Source organism: Plectrocnemia conspersa, unplaced genomic scaffold (genome assembly GCF_051122295.1).
Source record: "Plectrocnemia conspersa isolate PC_06_02 unplaced genomic scaffold, ASM5112229v1 ptg000005l, whole genome shotgun sequence".
NCBI classification, from domain to species: domain Eukaryota; kingdom Metazoa; phylum Arthropoda; class Insecta; order Trichoptera; family Polycentropodidae; genus Plectrocnemia; species Plectrocnemia conspersa.
The window spans coordinates 17,956,121-17,974,258 of NW_028277169.1; the positions used below are offsets into that span (position 1 = coordinate 17,956,121).

The following is an 18,138-nucleotide window of genomic DNA, read 5'->3' on the forward strand; positions in this document are numbered from 1 at the left end:
TTTACCTTGAGTTTCATTTTAACGAACTCGTTATATTACGTAATTTTAATTGAGCGTAAAATTAATGCCCTGCCATTAATATTAAGTAGACTCGAAAGTGACACTTTTCATAGTCAGGTAAATAAAATAATTTAATTTTTCTCAACATCAGATTTGTCTAATTAGCTTTTTTATTAGAATGTAAATTTTATTTAATATTATTGTAACTCTTGAAGAGTATTTTTACGTATACAGTTGTCTATAATAGGTCACTAGGGAAGCATAACAGTAGCAGTATTCATAAAAGAGCTGCGAGGAGAAAATGATTAAAGAAAGTTTAATTAGCTCTTTTAGAATTAGTTTTTCTCTTATATGTACATCTCTATGGGCATTAAGCGGCGGCCGATGAAAATGAGAAAACTTCACATTGGATAAACCTGAATGTTTGATTTTGAAGTGTTGCCAAGTTATCCATTAAAAGCGCCCATTTTTCACGTTAACGTTCATAAACCGACATTTCAATCGACGGGCACAACAATAGAGGAGAAATACTATTGAAAAATAAATATAATCCTTAGCTATCTATTTCATTGTAAAATATAGTATCATTGCAAACAAAATCACAATTAATGAATATTCTATAGGTTTGTTAAAGCTATTAAAATGTCCGAAGTACTTTGATTTTTTTCATTTATATTGTGATTATTTAATACTTTATCGTTGTATTTTTCACTAGAATTATAAAGGGTTCTTATATTCATACAAAGTTCTACAGCAAGAGTTATTAGTGAAATTTTGGGGTTCGTGTGCCATTTGAACCCTCAACCTTTAAACTGATAAACAATGATCTCTGATTTTATAATGACGTTAAAATCTGTTAATATGTTAGTAGTCAAACCCTTTTATAAATTTATGATCGTGACCTAACCTTTCACAAGACATTAAACTATCGCCTGTAGTGTTATTTTGAACAATAAATGCTCATTATGCAAAAAACTGGGATAGTAAATCGGGATCCCGTAACGGTTCGAGTGCCATTTGTTACGCGCACCCGGCGTGCCATATTATCACACTGACATTGAGTGATTCTGGTCGTTATATCAATTTATTGCTTTCGGGAGGTCCTCGGTGGTCAACCATCGCTGTGAAAAAGTAACACTTAATTTGAATACGAAACCAACGGAATTAATTACTAAAAGAGTTAAGTTTAATCTCGCTTCCGTGGCAATTTTTTTCCGTACATATTCTAAAATCTAGATGTGAGTTTTATGTAGGGCATGAGATAGCGCTTCTAATTTAAACTTTCTACGCATAGAGATATTTTGTGCGTATAAAAGGAAACGGCGATGCGTGCATAATGATAATTAACATTTAATTAAGTCGCTTCTAAAAAGACTGGATTTATATTAAAATTAAAATTCTATTGCCAAGATAGGAAGTCAAATAACCGGAAACTGAATTAACTAACGATCCTTTTGTGCAAAGCCTTATTGAAACTTTTATGGATGGCATCCAACTGCTTAATATATTTTAAAATAAAATTCAATGTGTGAATGAATTCATTTAATATTAAATTATATTTATTATTGAAGCACATAATATATTAATATAAAATACAATTAATTATTAACACATACTTCAAGTCACAACAACATTTATATGGCAAAAATATAATAGAGGAATAATCGTAGAATTTTATGAATCATAAAATGTTGATGTCGTTATGCAACAAATCTTAGATGAGATAATAAAATTTATTGCTAATAAAATATTTTATAAAAGATTCACCTTGAGTTTATAATAAATTAAAGGTATATAATTTAAAGTGCAATATATTACATGTTAAAATTTAACGTAGAGAATATAAGCTAAGTATAAATTAACCAAAAGTTTCCATGTTTATTCTACAGGGAAAATAAATTGTATTTATGATACATAATAAATTTAAAAGTATTAATCTAATTTCAGTTCATATATATATTGTAATTTAAGAATATTTATTTATAGACACAATATTATTTGATCATAAATAAACATTGTATCTTATCATAAAATATTACATATACAATATAAATATCAAAATATCTATGCTGTAATTTGCAATTTTTTTCACAAATAATATAATTTATTATGAAAATGATTGATACATTTGCAAAGTGTTTTCTTTCATTTTATGTGAAATCGCGGGTGAGCAACCTCACTCTAACGGTTGGGAGCGGGAATAAACGTTTAGTTTTGTCTTGATAAAATCATAATTTATTGGCCCTCAATTATTGCCTTAAAATACACAAGCCATTGAATTAAAATACACAGAGAGCGTTGGGAACTTTTTCAGTTTCACCCCATAACATATAATATATAGTATATGTTTAGACTTATGTTATCTCTCGAGTCTAATAGTAAAAATTCGAAAATTAATCAATTTATATAAAGAATATGATTTACTGAAATATTTTTTCCCATTCAAGCTGTTGCTTCATTTCTAAAACAGGAACATAAAAGTTTGCATATAGATTAGTTGTAGTAAAGGCAATGTTTTTTTATAGCTTCTTCATGCATAGTTTTAAAAGCCCTTGCAGATTTTACCCCCAAAAATATGCCAGATCTACTTTGTTTAAATATTTAATGCGTGTTTCATTCTTGAAACGAATTTAACAAAAAATCCTCTTCTAATCCTTCAGGCTTCACTGGCATATCAACTTTAATTAAAATAAAGTGTTGCATGCATCTCAATTTAATAAATATTAGAAATATTTATAATTTTTCACTTTCATATGGGTTAAATTAACCCTGTACTAGATGCATAATTATTTTTTGTACGGTTATGTTAAATATCATTAGTATTTCTGCAAAATTTTGCGTGTGACTTTTGTGGATTCTTCTAAAATAAAATGTTCAGCAATTTAAAAAATACCACGCAGTAATTAAAATCAGAAGAAAATTCATTAAGTCAAAAACACTTGTCCTTCTTAAGCAATGATAAAAAAGTAGAAAGCATAATTTAAATATGAGAGGAAAACCATTGAATGTGATCATCGCAGTGAAAGGTTAAAACTGCCACTGTTGAAGAAAACATTGATTTTATTCACGATGTGGTCATGGTTGATCGGCAAATTAAAGATAAATAAATAATGGGAAATGAATTAGAATGTCAGATATTTTTCCAAAGTGGGTTACTCCGCTTCTGAGAGTCATAAACGTTCGTTTACGAAGCTGATCCTAATATTGTATTCTTATGAAAAACTTGTTGTAATGAATGAGACGTAAGTTTAGTACTACCATTCTTATTCAAAGTAATAAGCACTGGGTACATTGCCTCAAAAAAGCAACGTTAGCGCTGCCGCTGGCAAAATGATCGCTTCTGTTTTTTGGGACGCGACGAGAATTTTAATGGCGGATTACCTTTCTAAGGGTCAAACAATAACAATACAATACTATTCTAGCCTTATTACGTCAACTTCGTGAAGAAATCAAAGGGGAGCGACATGGAATGCTAACGAAAGGTGTTCCACTAGGATAGTAATTTTTGCTCAGTAATTTCTCTTTCATTCTTGCTATTCACGGTATCTAGTTCATCAGACTTTTATATATGTATTTCTAAACTTAAAAAATATCGATTGTTGCCCCCCGGAGAAGTTATAGCAACCATAACAAAGCAATTTATCAGACCGAGTTCAAGATACTTAAAAATATATCAATAAACAGTTTCCATGTTAGGCTATGAATTTTTCAATTTTATTTATTATTGTAATTGTTAAAAATGTGCTAAACCTATAATTAGTAACGATACATTGTTTAACATTAGATTTATCACACATTTTCTATTTGTATTTATTTTGATTTTAGTCAAAGACACTTAAAGCTTTGATAATTTAATCTCAAGTCAGAACTCACATACTGACAATGTTACATATTTTGTGCCCCTATACTTTCCTTGTGAATAAGAATAATATAATATTTGTAACATATCTAATTTATAATATTGCACTTTTTCGGCTTTCGTTTTTAGAAAATTCGTTGATTATATCATCATAATTAATATATTAAATCGAAGTCATGAAAAAATGCATAATCTTTCTCTGTTGCTAGTCGTAATTTTATTTTTTCTTACAAAAAACATTAGAAGCGGAAGGAGTGCGATATATTCTAAGAGAAACATGACACAATTAATCCAAAGTCAAAGAGGCTGTAGAATATCAAGAATAGAGTCAGTCGTAATGTTTTGTATAAATGTTAAAGCTTAGAATCTCATATTTGAGCTCGTACATATGTAAATCTTTGCGAGATCCTCATGGGATTTTTGTGAAACAGCAAAGTTCATAGATTTTAAAGAAGAGTCATAAATAAAGCCAAAATATGCCACATAGAGTTAACGAAAATTTATTAGAAACATCAGTTTTAAAGATGTTAATAAACTGTATTTTAAATAGTTATTTAAGTTTAAGCCATTTACATTTTATTAACTATATTTTTGTTTACGTAGTCTATATATTATATTAATTTTATTGCATAGTCTATCGGCACACATTTTTATTATAAAGTTTAGTTCATTATCTGCATTGTATATTTTTATACCGAATATAGAAAGTTCAAATAAATCTATAAATAATTTGTAAATCCATAAACATTTTCAATCGTTTCTAATCCTTTCTTTACTTTAAAAGGCATATTGTTTTTAAGGACTAAAAATACTTGCAAGTAAAATATAACTTTATTGATTAGATGTACACATTCACTATAACATATATACTTTAAAGTAAGGTTAAATTTTATTTCCTTAAATGTCATCTATTTTATTAACAAAAATAACATCGTAAACGACTCTGAAAACATTGATCTTGACCGTCCGCGTGTACGACTCAACTCAAATTAAGGTCGCGCGCAATATGATTTTTCTTCACTAGTGTCTCGGCTACAAGGCAAACAGAGAGGCATAAATAATGCATCACACTTTATGGTATAGCAATCCCCACCTGATATCATTGTAGTCTGGCGCAAAGCGAGAGACGTAGATGAATCAGCGGAGTTTCCGCCAGAACGGGGAAGTGCAGGATGTCGCATGGGCTGATGGAAGTGCAGCCAGCTGATGGAATTGCATCATACAAACAAGGGGCCGTGACACGCTTTGAGTGACGTGATCAACATGCTGATGCAAATTGTTCGTTTGCGCGTACTGTGTATACCTACAAGGCGTTTGAGACCTCAGACGGAGTGCGTTCGAGGCCCTTACCGATCGATGCAAATTGAAATTTCCTTCGATTGTCATTTAAGTGATATATCGAATTAGAGGTAGATACTGGAGGCAATACCTATTTATGGCACTTAAATATTATTAAAATTGCCCAAAACCATAGATCAGTTGTGCGAGTCAGTCACTAAAACCTGGAAGACCTTGATTCAAATTTTACATGGACCTTAGTGTTCTTTAATTTCTAGTGTCTGGGAGATCAGAATTTGTGATTATAACTTCGGTCAATATCACGATGAATACTTAAAATAATTTGATTTCATTGATTTTCAGAATAAAATTTTAGTCTGGCTAATTACTTGTTGATTGTGTTAGCATTGTTGTAATGCGTTGAAGACTTACAATACATGAAGAAAACTGTATTAAATAATATATGTCTATAAAAAACTGTATTAAATAATGCGTAACTTAATGTGTAACCTATTTTTTTTATCCAAAATTTGTCTTACCTTTCCGAGCAAAAGATTAATGTAACAGGAGTTGAAATTTGCATGCTTTTCTCATAGATATTTTTTAATGTTGGTAATCACATGCATATGTATATGCATTAACACATAAAAGTAACTCAGCAAAAATATCATCTATTGGCAAGAGTTAAAGGATACGATATAACTAAACATATATTACAAGTAAATACATAACTTGTTACATTTGTTTTTGTAACTTAAACATAACATACGTAACATAAAAATAACCGTATTAAGGAATTGCTTACCGCGTAATGGTTTTCTGAAATGTTTTCCAATTTTGAATACATTTTATCAGAACAAAGTATTATTGTATACTATAAATATTTTGTTGTGATAAAAATATCGCCATTATTGAAAAGAACGCCTTAATACGTCGTTCGTGAACGTCATCCTTTGCCCTTATTTGTTTTGATATATTATTGCCTTTACCTTTGACACACGATAGGCCGTTATGTTTGATTGGTAGATTTGACCCAATTCCATAGTAAACATGCTTTTTAGTTCTATTTTTTCAGATCACACGTGTAATACTTTGAGGTGATATATTTTTCGTCGAAAAATACATAAGCGTGATGGATAGCTTGCGATGCCATAACATCTAAGAGCGGAAGCATCTTTATTAAATAATAACACATCGCTCATTGCACCACAATTGCCATAATTGCTAATAAAACGTTTTCATCTTTGTTTCAGATACGATGTATACTATCCGAAGTGGCTCGTTATTGTACATCACAGACATGAGTGATTTCAGTGCTAAGTGATGTGATTATGCATACGACTGAGTTGTTTTCGATTTTAAACGAACCGATTAAAGAATGGGTCTGTTATGAAAAGTTGTGAGGAAAAACTTCGTGCAGTATGAGCCCTAACGGGCGTCAAAAACTCGCTTTGCCGATTTGTGGAAAAGCGAAGGTAAACTTTCGCAATCCCCTCTTGTTCACGGCTACGTGTTTCCTGTGCGTTTTTTGCCCTTTGACAGCAGCCAGGGAGATTCCCAAGGGCGATGATTTAAAAATTCAGACAACTACCCCCAGCTACGATGTCGATTATTATGAAAACGTCGTCGAGGGTGGGTTCGGTGTGGACATTGTGGAGTCGGCGGAGGAGAAAGGCAAGGAGAAGATCATAATCGCTCAAGATTTGAAGATAGCCAACGATCTAGTCGGAAAGATGAGTGAAATTTTCAGTGTCAATAAGAGAAATATAGGAGGTGCTGACCGAAACGTTCGGACGTATTGTTCAGACTTTGAATCAAAGTGTTTGTGCAGTCCTGACGGGACTAATTTGACATGCAAAGGAGCTGGATTTGTGGAAGTGCCGTCCAATTTGCCGTCGACGCTCAGGAATATGTAAGTCATTTTTAGAATTATTTTCTTAGAATAAAAATGCTTATTTATAATGAAAATAGTTTTTAGTTCTCATGAATATTAAACGAAAATTTAAATAAAATCTTATATATATATTTTATAAAGATTTTTGCGAGATCGTTTCATGCAATATAATTTATGAATGAAAGTAACGTTTTATTAATAAAAATAAGCGTACTAGTTCAATTCACAAGCAAATTAGAAATGACGCCTTTGTTTGTTAACCCTTTGATCTCATAATAAACATCATTGCATTTTTTTAAATGCTAATAAAAATGATTGGTTTCTACGTTAAATACGCAATATTATTTTCATTCAGCGACTTTTAAATGCGCATTAATACCAGGAATTATTTTCCATAAACTCTAGAATAAATCAATAGTTAAATGAGTGTAAATTTCATAATTATATTGTATATGGGAAATCACAAATAGTAATGACAATTAATTTTTTAAATACATAAATAGTTATATGGGAATAAAATAGTATTACATACATACACAGTAAAATATTATATATTATACAAATTAAATTGAACAGCTTAATTTAAGTAAATACCTTTTTAAAAATCAACAAAAATATTATTTGATTAAATCCACATAATTTTAGAAACTAGTGAATGTTTTGTGCATAAGTACATTAATTTGACTTGTCTTTCTTTTTTCGTATAGTCTAATCTTTTTTTAATAATTTCCTCAACAACAGTATTGAATTATTTTTGACATTGCTCATAAAGTACTTGGATCGTTCGCCAACCGTCAAAATGATTTTTTTCTTCATTTTTTTGCATAAGTTTATTAATTATAACAGATGGTTTTCCATTCGTTTCTTCATCATGAATTATGAATATTATTACGTCCTGCTATATATTGACAACACTATTTTACCTGTTCAAGATATTTAATTAATGTATTTGGTAATGTGCTTGTCACACGCGTTTATTATTTATTTGTATTATAAAAAATATAAATTATGTTTCTATCGTAAAAAATTGTTCAATAAATAAATTTTGTCGGCAGGCATTAGTGAACCAACAACACGGTTTTTGTCCGCTTGGCTTACAGTCACAAACTTCTTGTGCCTTTCGAAGACAGTGAAATAATCCCTGATTTTATATATACTGTCAAAAATCATTCGACAATGTTTGTCATCAACTATTTCTTCAGAAGATAAGCAACTTCGATTTTCCAAATGTTCTTTTTCAACTTACTTAAGTACCCGTCATCAGTATGTGATCTATAGTAATCGTCGCTCTGATTAGTATTTCGCATATTTCGGAGTACCACAGGGATCCGATTTGGGTCCTCTGCTATTTCTTCTCTTTAGTATCGACATACACGCGGCAATTGAAGACTCATGCTATGTATTATATTCTGATGACCTAAAAAGTATTGGAGTATTAGCGCAAATGTGGATTGCCTATTTTTACAAAAATACCTGGAATCGCTGTGGAGGTGGTGAACCTCATGTTATTTTTCAAACCCCGCTGCTTAGAGAAATTTTCTTATAGTTTAGGAGCAAGTGCTCTAAAAATAAATACTTCTGTCAATGAATTATGAGTAACGTTTAAGCGCGTGTCACTTTAAAAATACTATATTGACGATTGTATTCTGTACGATACGCTAGTTTGTAGCGTCCTCCAATATGGCATCATTGTATTCAATCTCAGTACTTATCAATAGTTATCTCTTGAAAATTGAAAGTCGTTTGCGTCGTTGTGGTTGGGCTCTATTTTACACACTCGAAAGTGAAACAGTGACACAACTTTCTAAGCGTAAGTGATTTTACATTGATAGCGTTTCAGCTAACATGATTGTGAAAATGGGAGGAGAGTAATGAATCTCTTGTTTCAAGACTCATAACCAATCATTGATGATTTTGGGTTGAATTGGAATCTATGTTATATATATATAAGAACAATTTAGCTATTTGCCAGTTGCATGCGTAATCTCAGTAATAATAAAATTTGTTGGTTTTGCTACCTGCTCAGTAGAACTATTTTTTTATGAGTTGGTTGGCTTATTATTTCGTTATGTTTTAATGTTATTGAGCCGGAGAGTAAATGCATTGCTAATATTACTTTAGGCATGCTGCTAAAACTCAGTTGTTTTTACATGTGTAGCGATCAATCATTCTATGATTTTTTAACAAGGTAATTGCAACGTAAAAATGTTGGTTAGTCCTTACAAAATATTATTTTATGTGAAAAGTAGGAATTTATATTTTGAGACTGAATTTATTAGGCTAGTTTATATGTTTTATTTTTCTCAGTAATTTTGGAACTATTTTATATATTAAATAAAATGTTTTTATATTTAATGATTAGTTATATATTTACCTAATGTTGATTTATTAGCAAATGATAATGAAATGAAATGGCTATTAAATATAAAATATTTTAATACAAAAATGTATGTGTAATAAATAAATACCTTATTTTCAAAAAGCACTAAAACAAGTTTATAGCTGCAATCTTAGCTTTAATGACCGCTTCTCAAATGGAGTCTGATCTATGAAGTTACTGACCATTTTTAATTATTAACTGACCTAATTATTCATATTTTAACCGTCCAATTTAAAAATTCTCAATTATATAATCTATTGTAAGATTGCTCTATGTTATTAAGGCTTAAAATTATGATAATATATCATTTTTAAACTTTATCTTAATTTTTAAGACAAAATCAATTACTGTGTATTATACTTTTATATAAAAAAAACATAGTAGCGTTGGTATTCGATATTTCATTTGCACGAATTGCGGACAGGAATTTGATCGTTAGCTACAAACAAGAATTTTTTTGTTCAAAGTTTCGCGTAATATACGACGATAAATTTTCGGTCCGAAAGGTTGCCGACGGCTGTTTTCCACCCCCGAAATCTGTAAACGATATAGCCGACCCTTAAAGGTTCGGACCCTAGCGGCGCATTGAAAACCCACCAATAAAGTTGTCAGTTGCTCGCCATCAAGACCATAATCGTAAAAATGCCATTTTGCAATAATTTGGAAAAATTACGTAAAAAGAGAACAATAAATCGCAAGCTCTTGAGGTTAACGTTTTATATTTAAATTAATAACCGTTTAATTCGACGGATCAAAACGATAAGTTTTCACATGAAAGTTTAAGTTTAATGGAATAGTTATTCATGTGAGCTATTCCGTAATAAGGAGGCGAGTTTACGAGCTCAATAAGTAACAATGTTACATAATTTTCGCACTGAAGATGAAATTCTAGAATGCATTCTTTGGAAGACCTAGTGCAAAAATTTTCAGTCGTGGTTTTCCTCTATGCTACACCATTTTCGGATAGCATGCTCGATTAACATACAAAGAGAAGCTTTCGCGTTAAATGGAGTTTATTCAGATGGAGAAATATATTGACATTTCGACGTCAAGCGAAAAAATAGCGAAAATTTCTATGATATTTCACGAGTCAGTGTTATTTTTATTGAATTGAATTTATAAAAAATGCTACGACCGCATTTTTTTATTTAATGGTTTACTAACAATGTTAACGACATTTGTAAAACCTGTTTATTGTGGTTATAAATTGTTTTTTTTTTCAATGATATATTATTACGAAACTCATTAGGTATAAAATGTATTGTGAGGCATGTAATATGTTAAATTAATGCTCATTATAATTAATGATTGTTTTAATGAATTAAATTTGTAATAATTTAATAAGAATTGAAGCGTATATATATATATATATAATATACGCTTCAAACATAATTTTTCTTTATTTATCTAAATTGTACAAAGTTTCCAAACAATACATGAATACAAATGGAGATACGGGAGCCTTAATTTAAAAGTATACGTATCTATCCCTCAATTTTAGAGGAAGGCGAAAAGCTCGGTTAAATAAAAATAAAAATGAGCTACAAAAACATTTTTGTGTGCAGATTAGGTAACTCGATTTAAAATACAAACAAAAATGACAAACCCAACTACACGTTTTATGTTCCTATATGTATATAATATAAGGAAACTAAAAATAATTTTAAAATATTGAAACCGGCACATTTTTAACAATATCTTAATCATTGTATTGAGTTATTCTAACCATAAATTTGTTATTTAATGTTAAAGTGATATTTATAAATAACTATAGCAAAATATTTAAATATGCATAAAAACAATGACATCAGATATGAAAAATTGATAATTTTTTACCTTTTAACTTAAAATATTAATAATTATTATTCAGACCTTATTATTTTATTACTATCTATTGTAGTATAATAAATGTAAAATGTTTAATTAGAACCAATTTACAAGTAATTTATTATAGTTTAAATGTAAAAACATTGAATTTTGCCTAAATTTTTTCAAGCATATTACATGATATTTAAATAACTCAAGCGTATAACTTTACATATAAATTGTATTCTTTGTGTCAAAAAGAGCAAAGTTGCTGTAGAGTATATAATATGGAATTTATATAAAATTTATAATAAATTTAATTAAAAAAAAAAATGATTTACTGATCGATATAAATAATTAATGTACATATATGAATATATAATCTTATTAAAATAAAATATTGTATGGATATACTTTTGTATTTAAAACACTATTTTCATATAAATTTAGTACATACAAAACACGTATTTGTTTATTAGATTTCCAAGTTTTGCCTTTAAAATCCCACACACATCCACTTACATACAAAAGAATGTCAAAAGTGATGTTTTTCAGGAAATTTGCATGTCTCACTTTCACCGAGTCTCACTCGCGTGAAATTCATATTCGCAACGGTGGTGTTACACGTATTCCGTTCCGAGCAAATATATTTCAACTCGAGTGCCAATAACCCGGAAACTTATTTATGTTGCTCTCGTGTCAAAAAATGTTTATATTCGATGGGATATTGAGGGACGTGTGTCAATATGCGAGTCAGAAGTTGTAGTGTCGCGCGTGTGCTTCTAAATTATGTCGTCAAAATCGCAAAAGTCAATATTGTGCACCTAAAATGACAAAAGCAAATCAAATTCAAAATCAAGATACATAAATGTGGTCCAGAAAAGGCATTGTTGGAGTTTGGCGATTGTCATTCGTATATATGATTCATTGATTTGAAGCATTTAAGTATATGCTTTGATAATCATATGCCCGACACTGTAGCATACCCTTTGATGATCTTAATGAGTTATTATATTTGGCTCTATTCAACTCAATTACTTTTCATATTTTTCTCTATAAAATCTTTAGTATATATTATCTAATATGTACGATTTTATAGTTACGTTGCAATTTTTATTGATTTTTATTTCTAAGAACCTCTGAATTTCATTCGTAGTAAGGGAAGGAAACATTCTTGTTTTAGGTAGAGAATATTCAGAACTATGTAATTGTTTTATATTCTTTACATTTGTTTAACCTTGACGAAATTACTTTAGCGACAAAAGGAAATCCTACAAGTGCGATATAAAATCAAAAAACTAAATTGGCAACAACTTCGATTCGTTCGGGCTTTCGTTTCAGTACACTGATGCTTGGTCAGACATCCTACTTGAGCTGTTGCGATCAGATATAATCGGGTAAATTTGCGCAAAATCATTGATTTTGGGGTAAACCCCTTTTACATTATTCGATGAATAAAACATGTATAAGTGGACTAATAAGTACTGAAACGGCATGAGTTGTGTGACTTTTTTGCTATAAAGGGCATTTAAAAAACTCAAAATACGAGTAATGGTGAACAAAAAGACATCATTTCCAAAGATGGAGATCCATGATGTTCTTCAGTGTTAGCAGATCTCCTTAGAAAGGATCTTCGATCTGTTTTCAAATTAAAATGATACGAAAATACTCGGTCCCGTTTTGTCTGTTAACGGTTGCAACGATTCAAGATATTTCTTGAAAAGAGGTTTATGCCATATATTTTAAAATAATCTACGTAGCATAATAGAATAAAATAATTTTAATGTATATTTATGTTTCTAAAAAGTTCCTAATTAATTAGTATTATATGTGAATATACATATTATATGATGCAACAATTTTTAAAACTGTTCCGTACATTGGCTTATAGCTAAAACGCTGACTTACGCATCTATATATTTAGTAAATGTAAATCTTCTCAACTGATATTTATTTCGTCGCTTAATTATTCCCTGCTGTTACTTTATTTTAATGAAATATGTCTTCGATGTGTTAAATAAAAGTTCTAATTAAAATGAAGTCAAGAACATAGAGGTCTATCATTTAAGGAATATGACGCTTTATATTTAGCTCGGGTACGTTACAATAGATAATGGCTTAAGTTTATTTTTGCGGTTCTTTGGAAGTACATAATTTATTATTCATTCATAAGGGCAGGTCGTTCATTATTCCGTACGCACTTTCATCGATCCACTTCAATAGTGTTGAATATTTTAAGCGTAACTAGATACACGATATTTGGGCTCACTTTGGAGCATCCTTCGTGCGATACGTGACCCTATTTACACAGTCATGTTTGGTTTATGTTATGAAAATATTTTTGGTGCTTTTAATGCTGTTTACTAAACACTAATGGTTGGGGAAGTGTGTGCTAGACCTCGACATTATACTCTAATTCTTTCACATGGCTTAGGAAATGAGACGGGAGGAGTGGACTAATTCTATTGCCCACTTAACCTAATGTAACACATTGTGTTCAGTATTTTAGTATTTATTTCACAATAAATGTTATGGCAGATTCCTAAGTTTTATATGTGTTAATAATAACATCGTAAAACCACAAAAGGGTGCACATATTAAAATTTATATCTTAGTTTTTAGCTAGCCAAAATTTATAGCTGTACTCCTTTTTCATGCATTTTTCGAAACTGCATTTTTTGTCAAAAATTGATTAATGTTTTGGTATATATTTATTTTTTTGCTTACTTCATTAAAATTATCAAATATACTAAGACGTTGTTATTTTAGTACTACTTTATATTTTATTATAAATAAAATGAAATATTTTTATGTTAATAGGTTAATAGAACTATTGTGTCCGAAGCATTAGGTTTTATTTCGAAAATAATCTGAGCTCTAAAAGATTCCATTCGATTTCCATGACGAGCTAACGGTTCACGTAATATGGGTGCATATACGCACGCAGGGGGTATGCAGCCAGGGGGTCAAAAGTGGTAAAAGGGTTGGGTGAACCGATCGACCTACTTTCATTGAGGCCATCTTATATGACCACACCAGCCGTAGAGTTAACCATCCTTCTCAAATCCAAATGTACGATTGTTCGTTCTCAAATATCATATGTAATGTGTGTTTTGAGCACATATAGAAGTGGTACAATTTAATTTTGATATTGTATTCACAGCGCTGACAACTTGTTTATATCTGATTGTATTAAACTGAAAATAGAAGCAACGCGAGGTCGAACCACTCCAAATAACATTGAATCTAAGGTAATATACGTTTACGTTTATTATGCATGGGCACACGTAATGTGTGTTTTGTATGAGGGTATTAAAGCAAAATAAAAACGTTTAAAAATCATGCTGGTTTTAAATACGAAAATTAGTGACAGTGATTGTTAAATATGCTTATATAAATAAACATAGTCAATGGTAAAAATATTTTTTATAATGATGTATTTTTATATAATATTTAATACTTTGTGCAAAAAATATTAATTTATATACGCACTTTTAAAAGTGTGTTTTTAAAAATAGAAAAAAATGAGTATAGTATATTTATAAAATGCGTAAACTAATTTTAAACGCTATTTAAAGAAAATGTACTGTATGTGTTATATATTCTGATATGGGCATCACTTCTGTAATTCCCGTGCATTGCATGGGACAATTTTAAACTTTTTTGCTTCAAATAAAATACAACTCTATTTATATGTAAAGCAATAATTTTAGCTGTTTCATAAGTCTTTCATTATAGAGTCTCGTTTTTAGGTCGTAAAACATATTTATATTAGTTACAGTATTTTGAAAACAAATTGCTATAAAAAATCCTAATTATTATTTAGCATATGTAAAATAACAATTTAATTGTCAGTTTTTTTTAACAAAAAATAATCTTTACATAAACCGGTCAGTAGAACTTTGATTGCAGTCAAACTAAACCTATTTTTTTTTCAATACATACAAATTTAAATTTCTAATACTTTACGAGTGTATGATCTCGTTATAAAAATCTTTTATGCATAGTTTTAAGTAGCCAAATTAAATGTATTCTATCTAACGCGAGTTACTAATATTTTAAAAATACCAACCATTTGTCGAAGTATAACTGACCATTTGATATAAAAATCTGCCCCTCAAACTATTATTGTATAACATTTAATTAATTCTTATATTTAACATTTTTGAGCTTCTATTATTATATAAGTCAAATTGTACATCTACGTAATTACAACAAAAGTTAAAATACACAGTGAATCCTTAGCTTTCGAGCCTAATTTGTTCTAAAAAAGTGCACGCATTTTAAAATATTGTTATATCAACGCCAATTCACCCCTAAGAAATAATGAAAACATAAATAAATTCGTTCCAAAACCCAAGCATATTCATGTACAAATTAATACAAAATACACGTACATATTTTATTTTAAAATAACTAAAAAAAAAATTAAATCTATTAATTCATATCAGAATCACTGTTGTCTATTTCTAATAGCTCTATGAAATCCTTTTTTTTTCGTTAAACTTTAACTAGGAACTAATCCAATGACGCTTGCTTTTGCCTGTTAGTTATTTGGTATCACTTACTCTTAAATATCGTTCTCATTCACCTTCAGTGCCATGTTTTTTCCCGAGGACACAATTTCATCTAAAATTGGTGGCTTGTGCTCAACAAAATTAGGCCACGGTTTTCTCTCTTCAATAGAGTCTCCAATTCGAGTAATCGAGTACTCGATACTCGAGTATTTTTGTCTATTTTTCAAGTACTTGATAATCGAGTATTTTAAAAATTACTCGATTAATACTCGAAATTAAAAAATTTTGAAATATTTCAGAAACAAAAATAACTTTAACTCGGTCCGGTAAAGGTTAACGTCTTGCTTTTATTTGGCGTTTATGCCCGAAGTCCCGAGTTAGAGCGGTTACTATCAGGTATAATTTTTTCATAGTTCCATAGTTGCATAGTTCCGGTCGTCGGCTATGTTAGTGGGTACGACGGAGAAATTTCTTTTGTGTTTTCTGTTCGACAGTCCCGACTTATCTAATTTATGGCAATGAACAATATGAAATATCAACAAAAAATTTTTTAGGTTTTATGACTATGCAGTTGTAGCGTAAAGTGTTGTGAATTGTTTATACTGATCCCTCAGCTTAAAATATAAATCAAAACAATTGTGTGTTTTAAAGGCATTTAAAGTAAAGTCAGTTCTTTGCGAACCGTTTAGCTCTAGAGTGAAAGGGATTCACCCAAATACATCTTCGAAGGATATAGATTTAAATTTTTCGCATTAATCAGAAGGAGTAGAATATTGTATATTGTTAGGAAAAAAAATTTATTCAAGAAGAATTACAAAATGCTATTTTGTCTATAGTCGAAGGAAATAAGAGAAAAGCAGAGAAGGGAATGAAAGAAGAGAACATAAAAAGAGAGTTCAAAAAATTTTATATCTACAAAAAGCGAACAGATATAAATTAGAAGCCTTATCCAACGCGTAAATGACAATAAGACCAACATCAACAGCAACGGAAAGGGTTTTTTCCATAACGGGAATAATAAAACCAAAGGTTAGCAGTAATATTAAATTCGAGACACTTTTTGCATTATTGTTTTTAAAAAGTATGTTCGTGAAGTTAAAATAATTGTAAAAATTAACATACTAAGTATTTTATTTATTTATTTATATGTACACAAATTTGAATAATAGCTATTTTGGTACATTTGGTAAATACTCGAAAGTACTCGAGTATTTTAAAATTTTAATATTCGATACTCGAGTAGTTGATGGTTCGAGTAATTGGAGACTCTACTCTTCAAGCAGAATTGAGGGTTTTCTTAGTAACACCACCTCATGCTTTATCGACGATCTTGAGGTAGTTTACGATGCGGAAATGATTTTTCCAAAATCTCTGAGGGTAAGATATGTTCCTACGGTCACTTCAATGCATCACTGAAATAATGATCGGTGGAATGTTTTTTTTACTACTTGATGGGAATATGAGCATGAGCATTATTCATAACCAACAATACTTTAAGTGGCAACTCTTTACCAAGAGATATGAACTTGTTGATTCACTCAACGAACAAGTTGTCAAAGGCTTTCTGTTGAACTTCCACATAATATTTAACTGGCTATTCTGTATCTTGAATTTCTCAAAACGGTCTTTCAAGGGTTTGACAAATGAAAGACTGTCTTTCACAGAAAGAGTAGATTCATCGGTGACGTAATACGCACTGCTTGTATTCCAAGTCATCGCTAGTTTATTAAGGCAAAATTAATAAAAAAAAATGCTCGTATTGTAAAACACTCGTTAACCAAATTACTCGCAATCCAAGGTTCTACTATATGTATTAATATAAGAAAAAAACTATGTATGATAAATTAAAATAAAATAAATCAACTATATTTAACAAATACTTACTTTACATTTATTAAAACTTCTAATTGTTTATTCAAATATCTGATCAAAATCAAACATAATTTCTGAACCTATAGGTAATATATTATATATACAATATATCGTGCATGTGTTTTTTCCTATAGTCTTACACTTTTTTGTTGGAAATCATCCTTAGAAGAACTGGTAGTTCAATTCCACAATTAGCGGAAATATCCATGTTATCTTGAGTAGCTTTTTTTATTTTTCCTGAATTCTTTGTATATTTATTCATACTGTGCTTCAGTATTTCGCAAGTTTTTTTGGAATTTGAGAGCACGTTCAATATTTGTATACATTTTTAACACAATGTTTTACAATTTTCTGGCTAGCTGGAGAGCTTCATCTATTTTTTTCCAGTAAATAATGATGGTTAGACAGATTCACTGAAGAATTCGATTTCACTTTCATGATCTGATTCAGATATTAAAATATGCCTAGCTAATTCGTCTTTGTTTATTACATCATCGGTAAACAATTCTTTGATATCATTAATGTTTAAATC

General features: G+C 29.8%; 1 protein-coding gene across 2 annotated transcripts in view; it reads left to right on the plus strand.

Annotated features, from left to right (window-relative positions):
* Nucleotides 1–18,138, plus strand: part of rk (G-protein coupled receptor rickets) — a 133,290-nt gene that overhangs the window by 17,768 nt on the left and 97,384 nt on the right. For both annotated transcript variants that reach the window (XM_088186143.1, XM_088186144.1), the window contains exon 2: nt 6,391–7,049. In XM_088186143.1, the coding sequence (XP_088042269.1) occupies nt 6,559–7,049 (491 nt within the window). In that variant the 5' untranslated portion in view covers nt 6,391–6,558. The remainder of the gene's footprint in view (nt 1–6,390; nt 7,050–18,138) is intronic.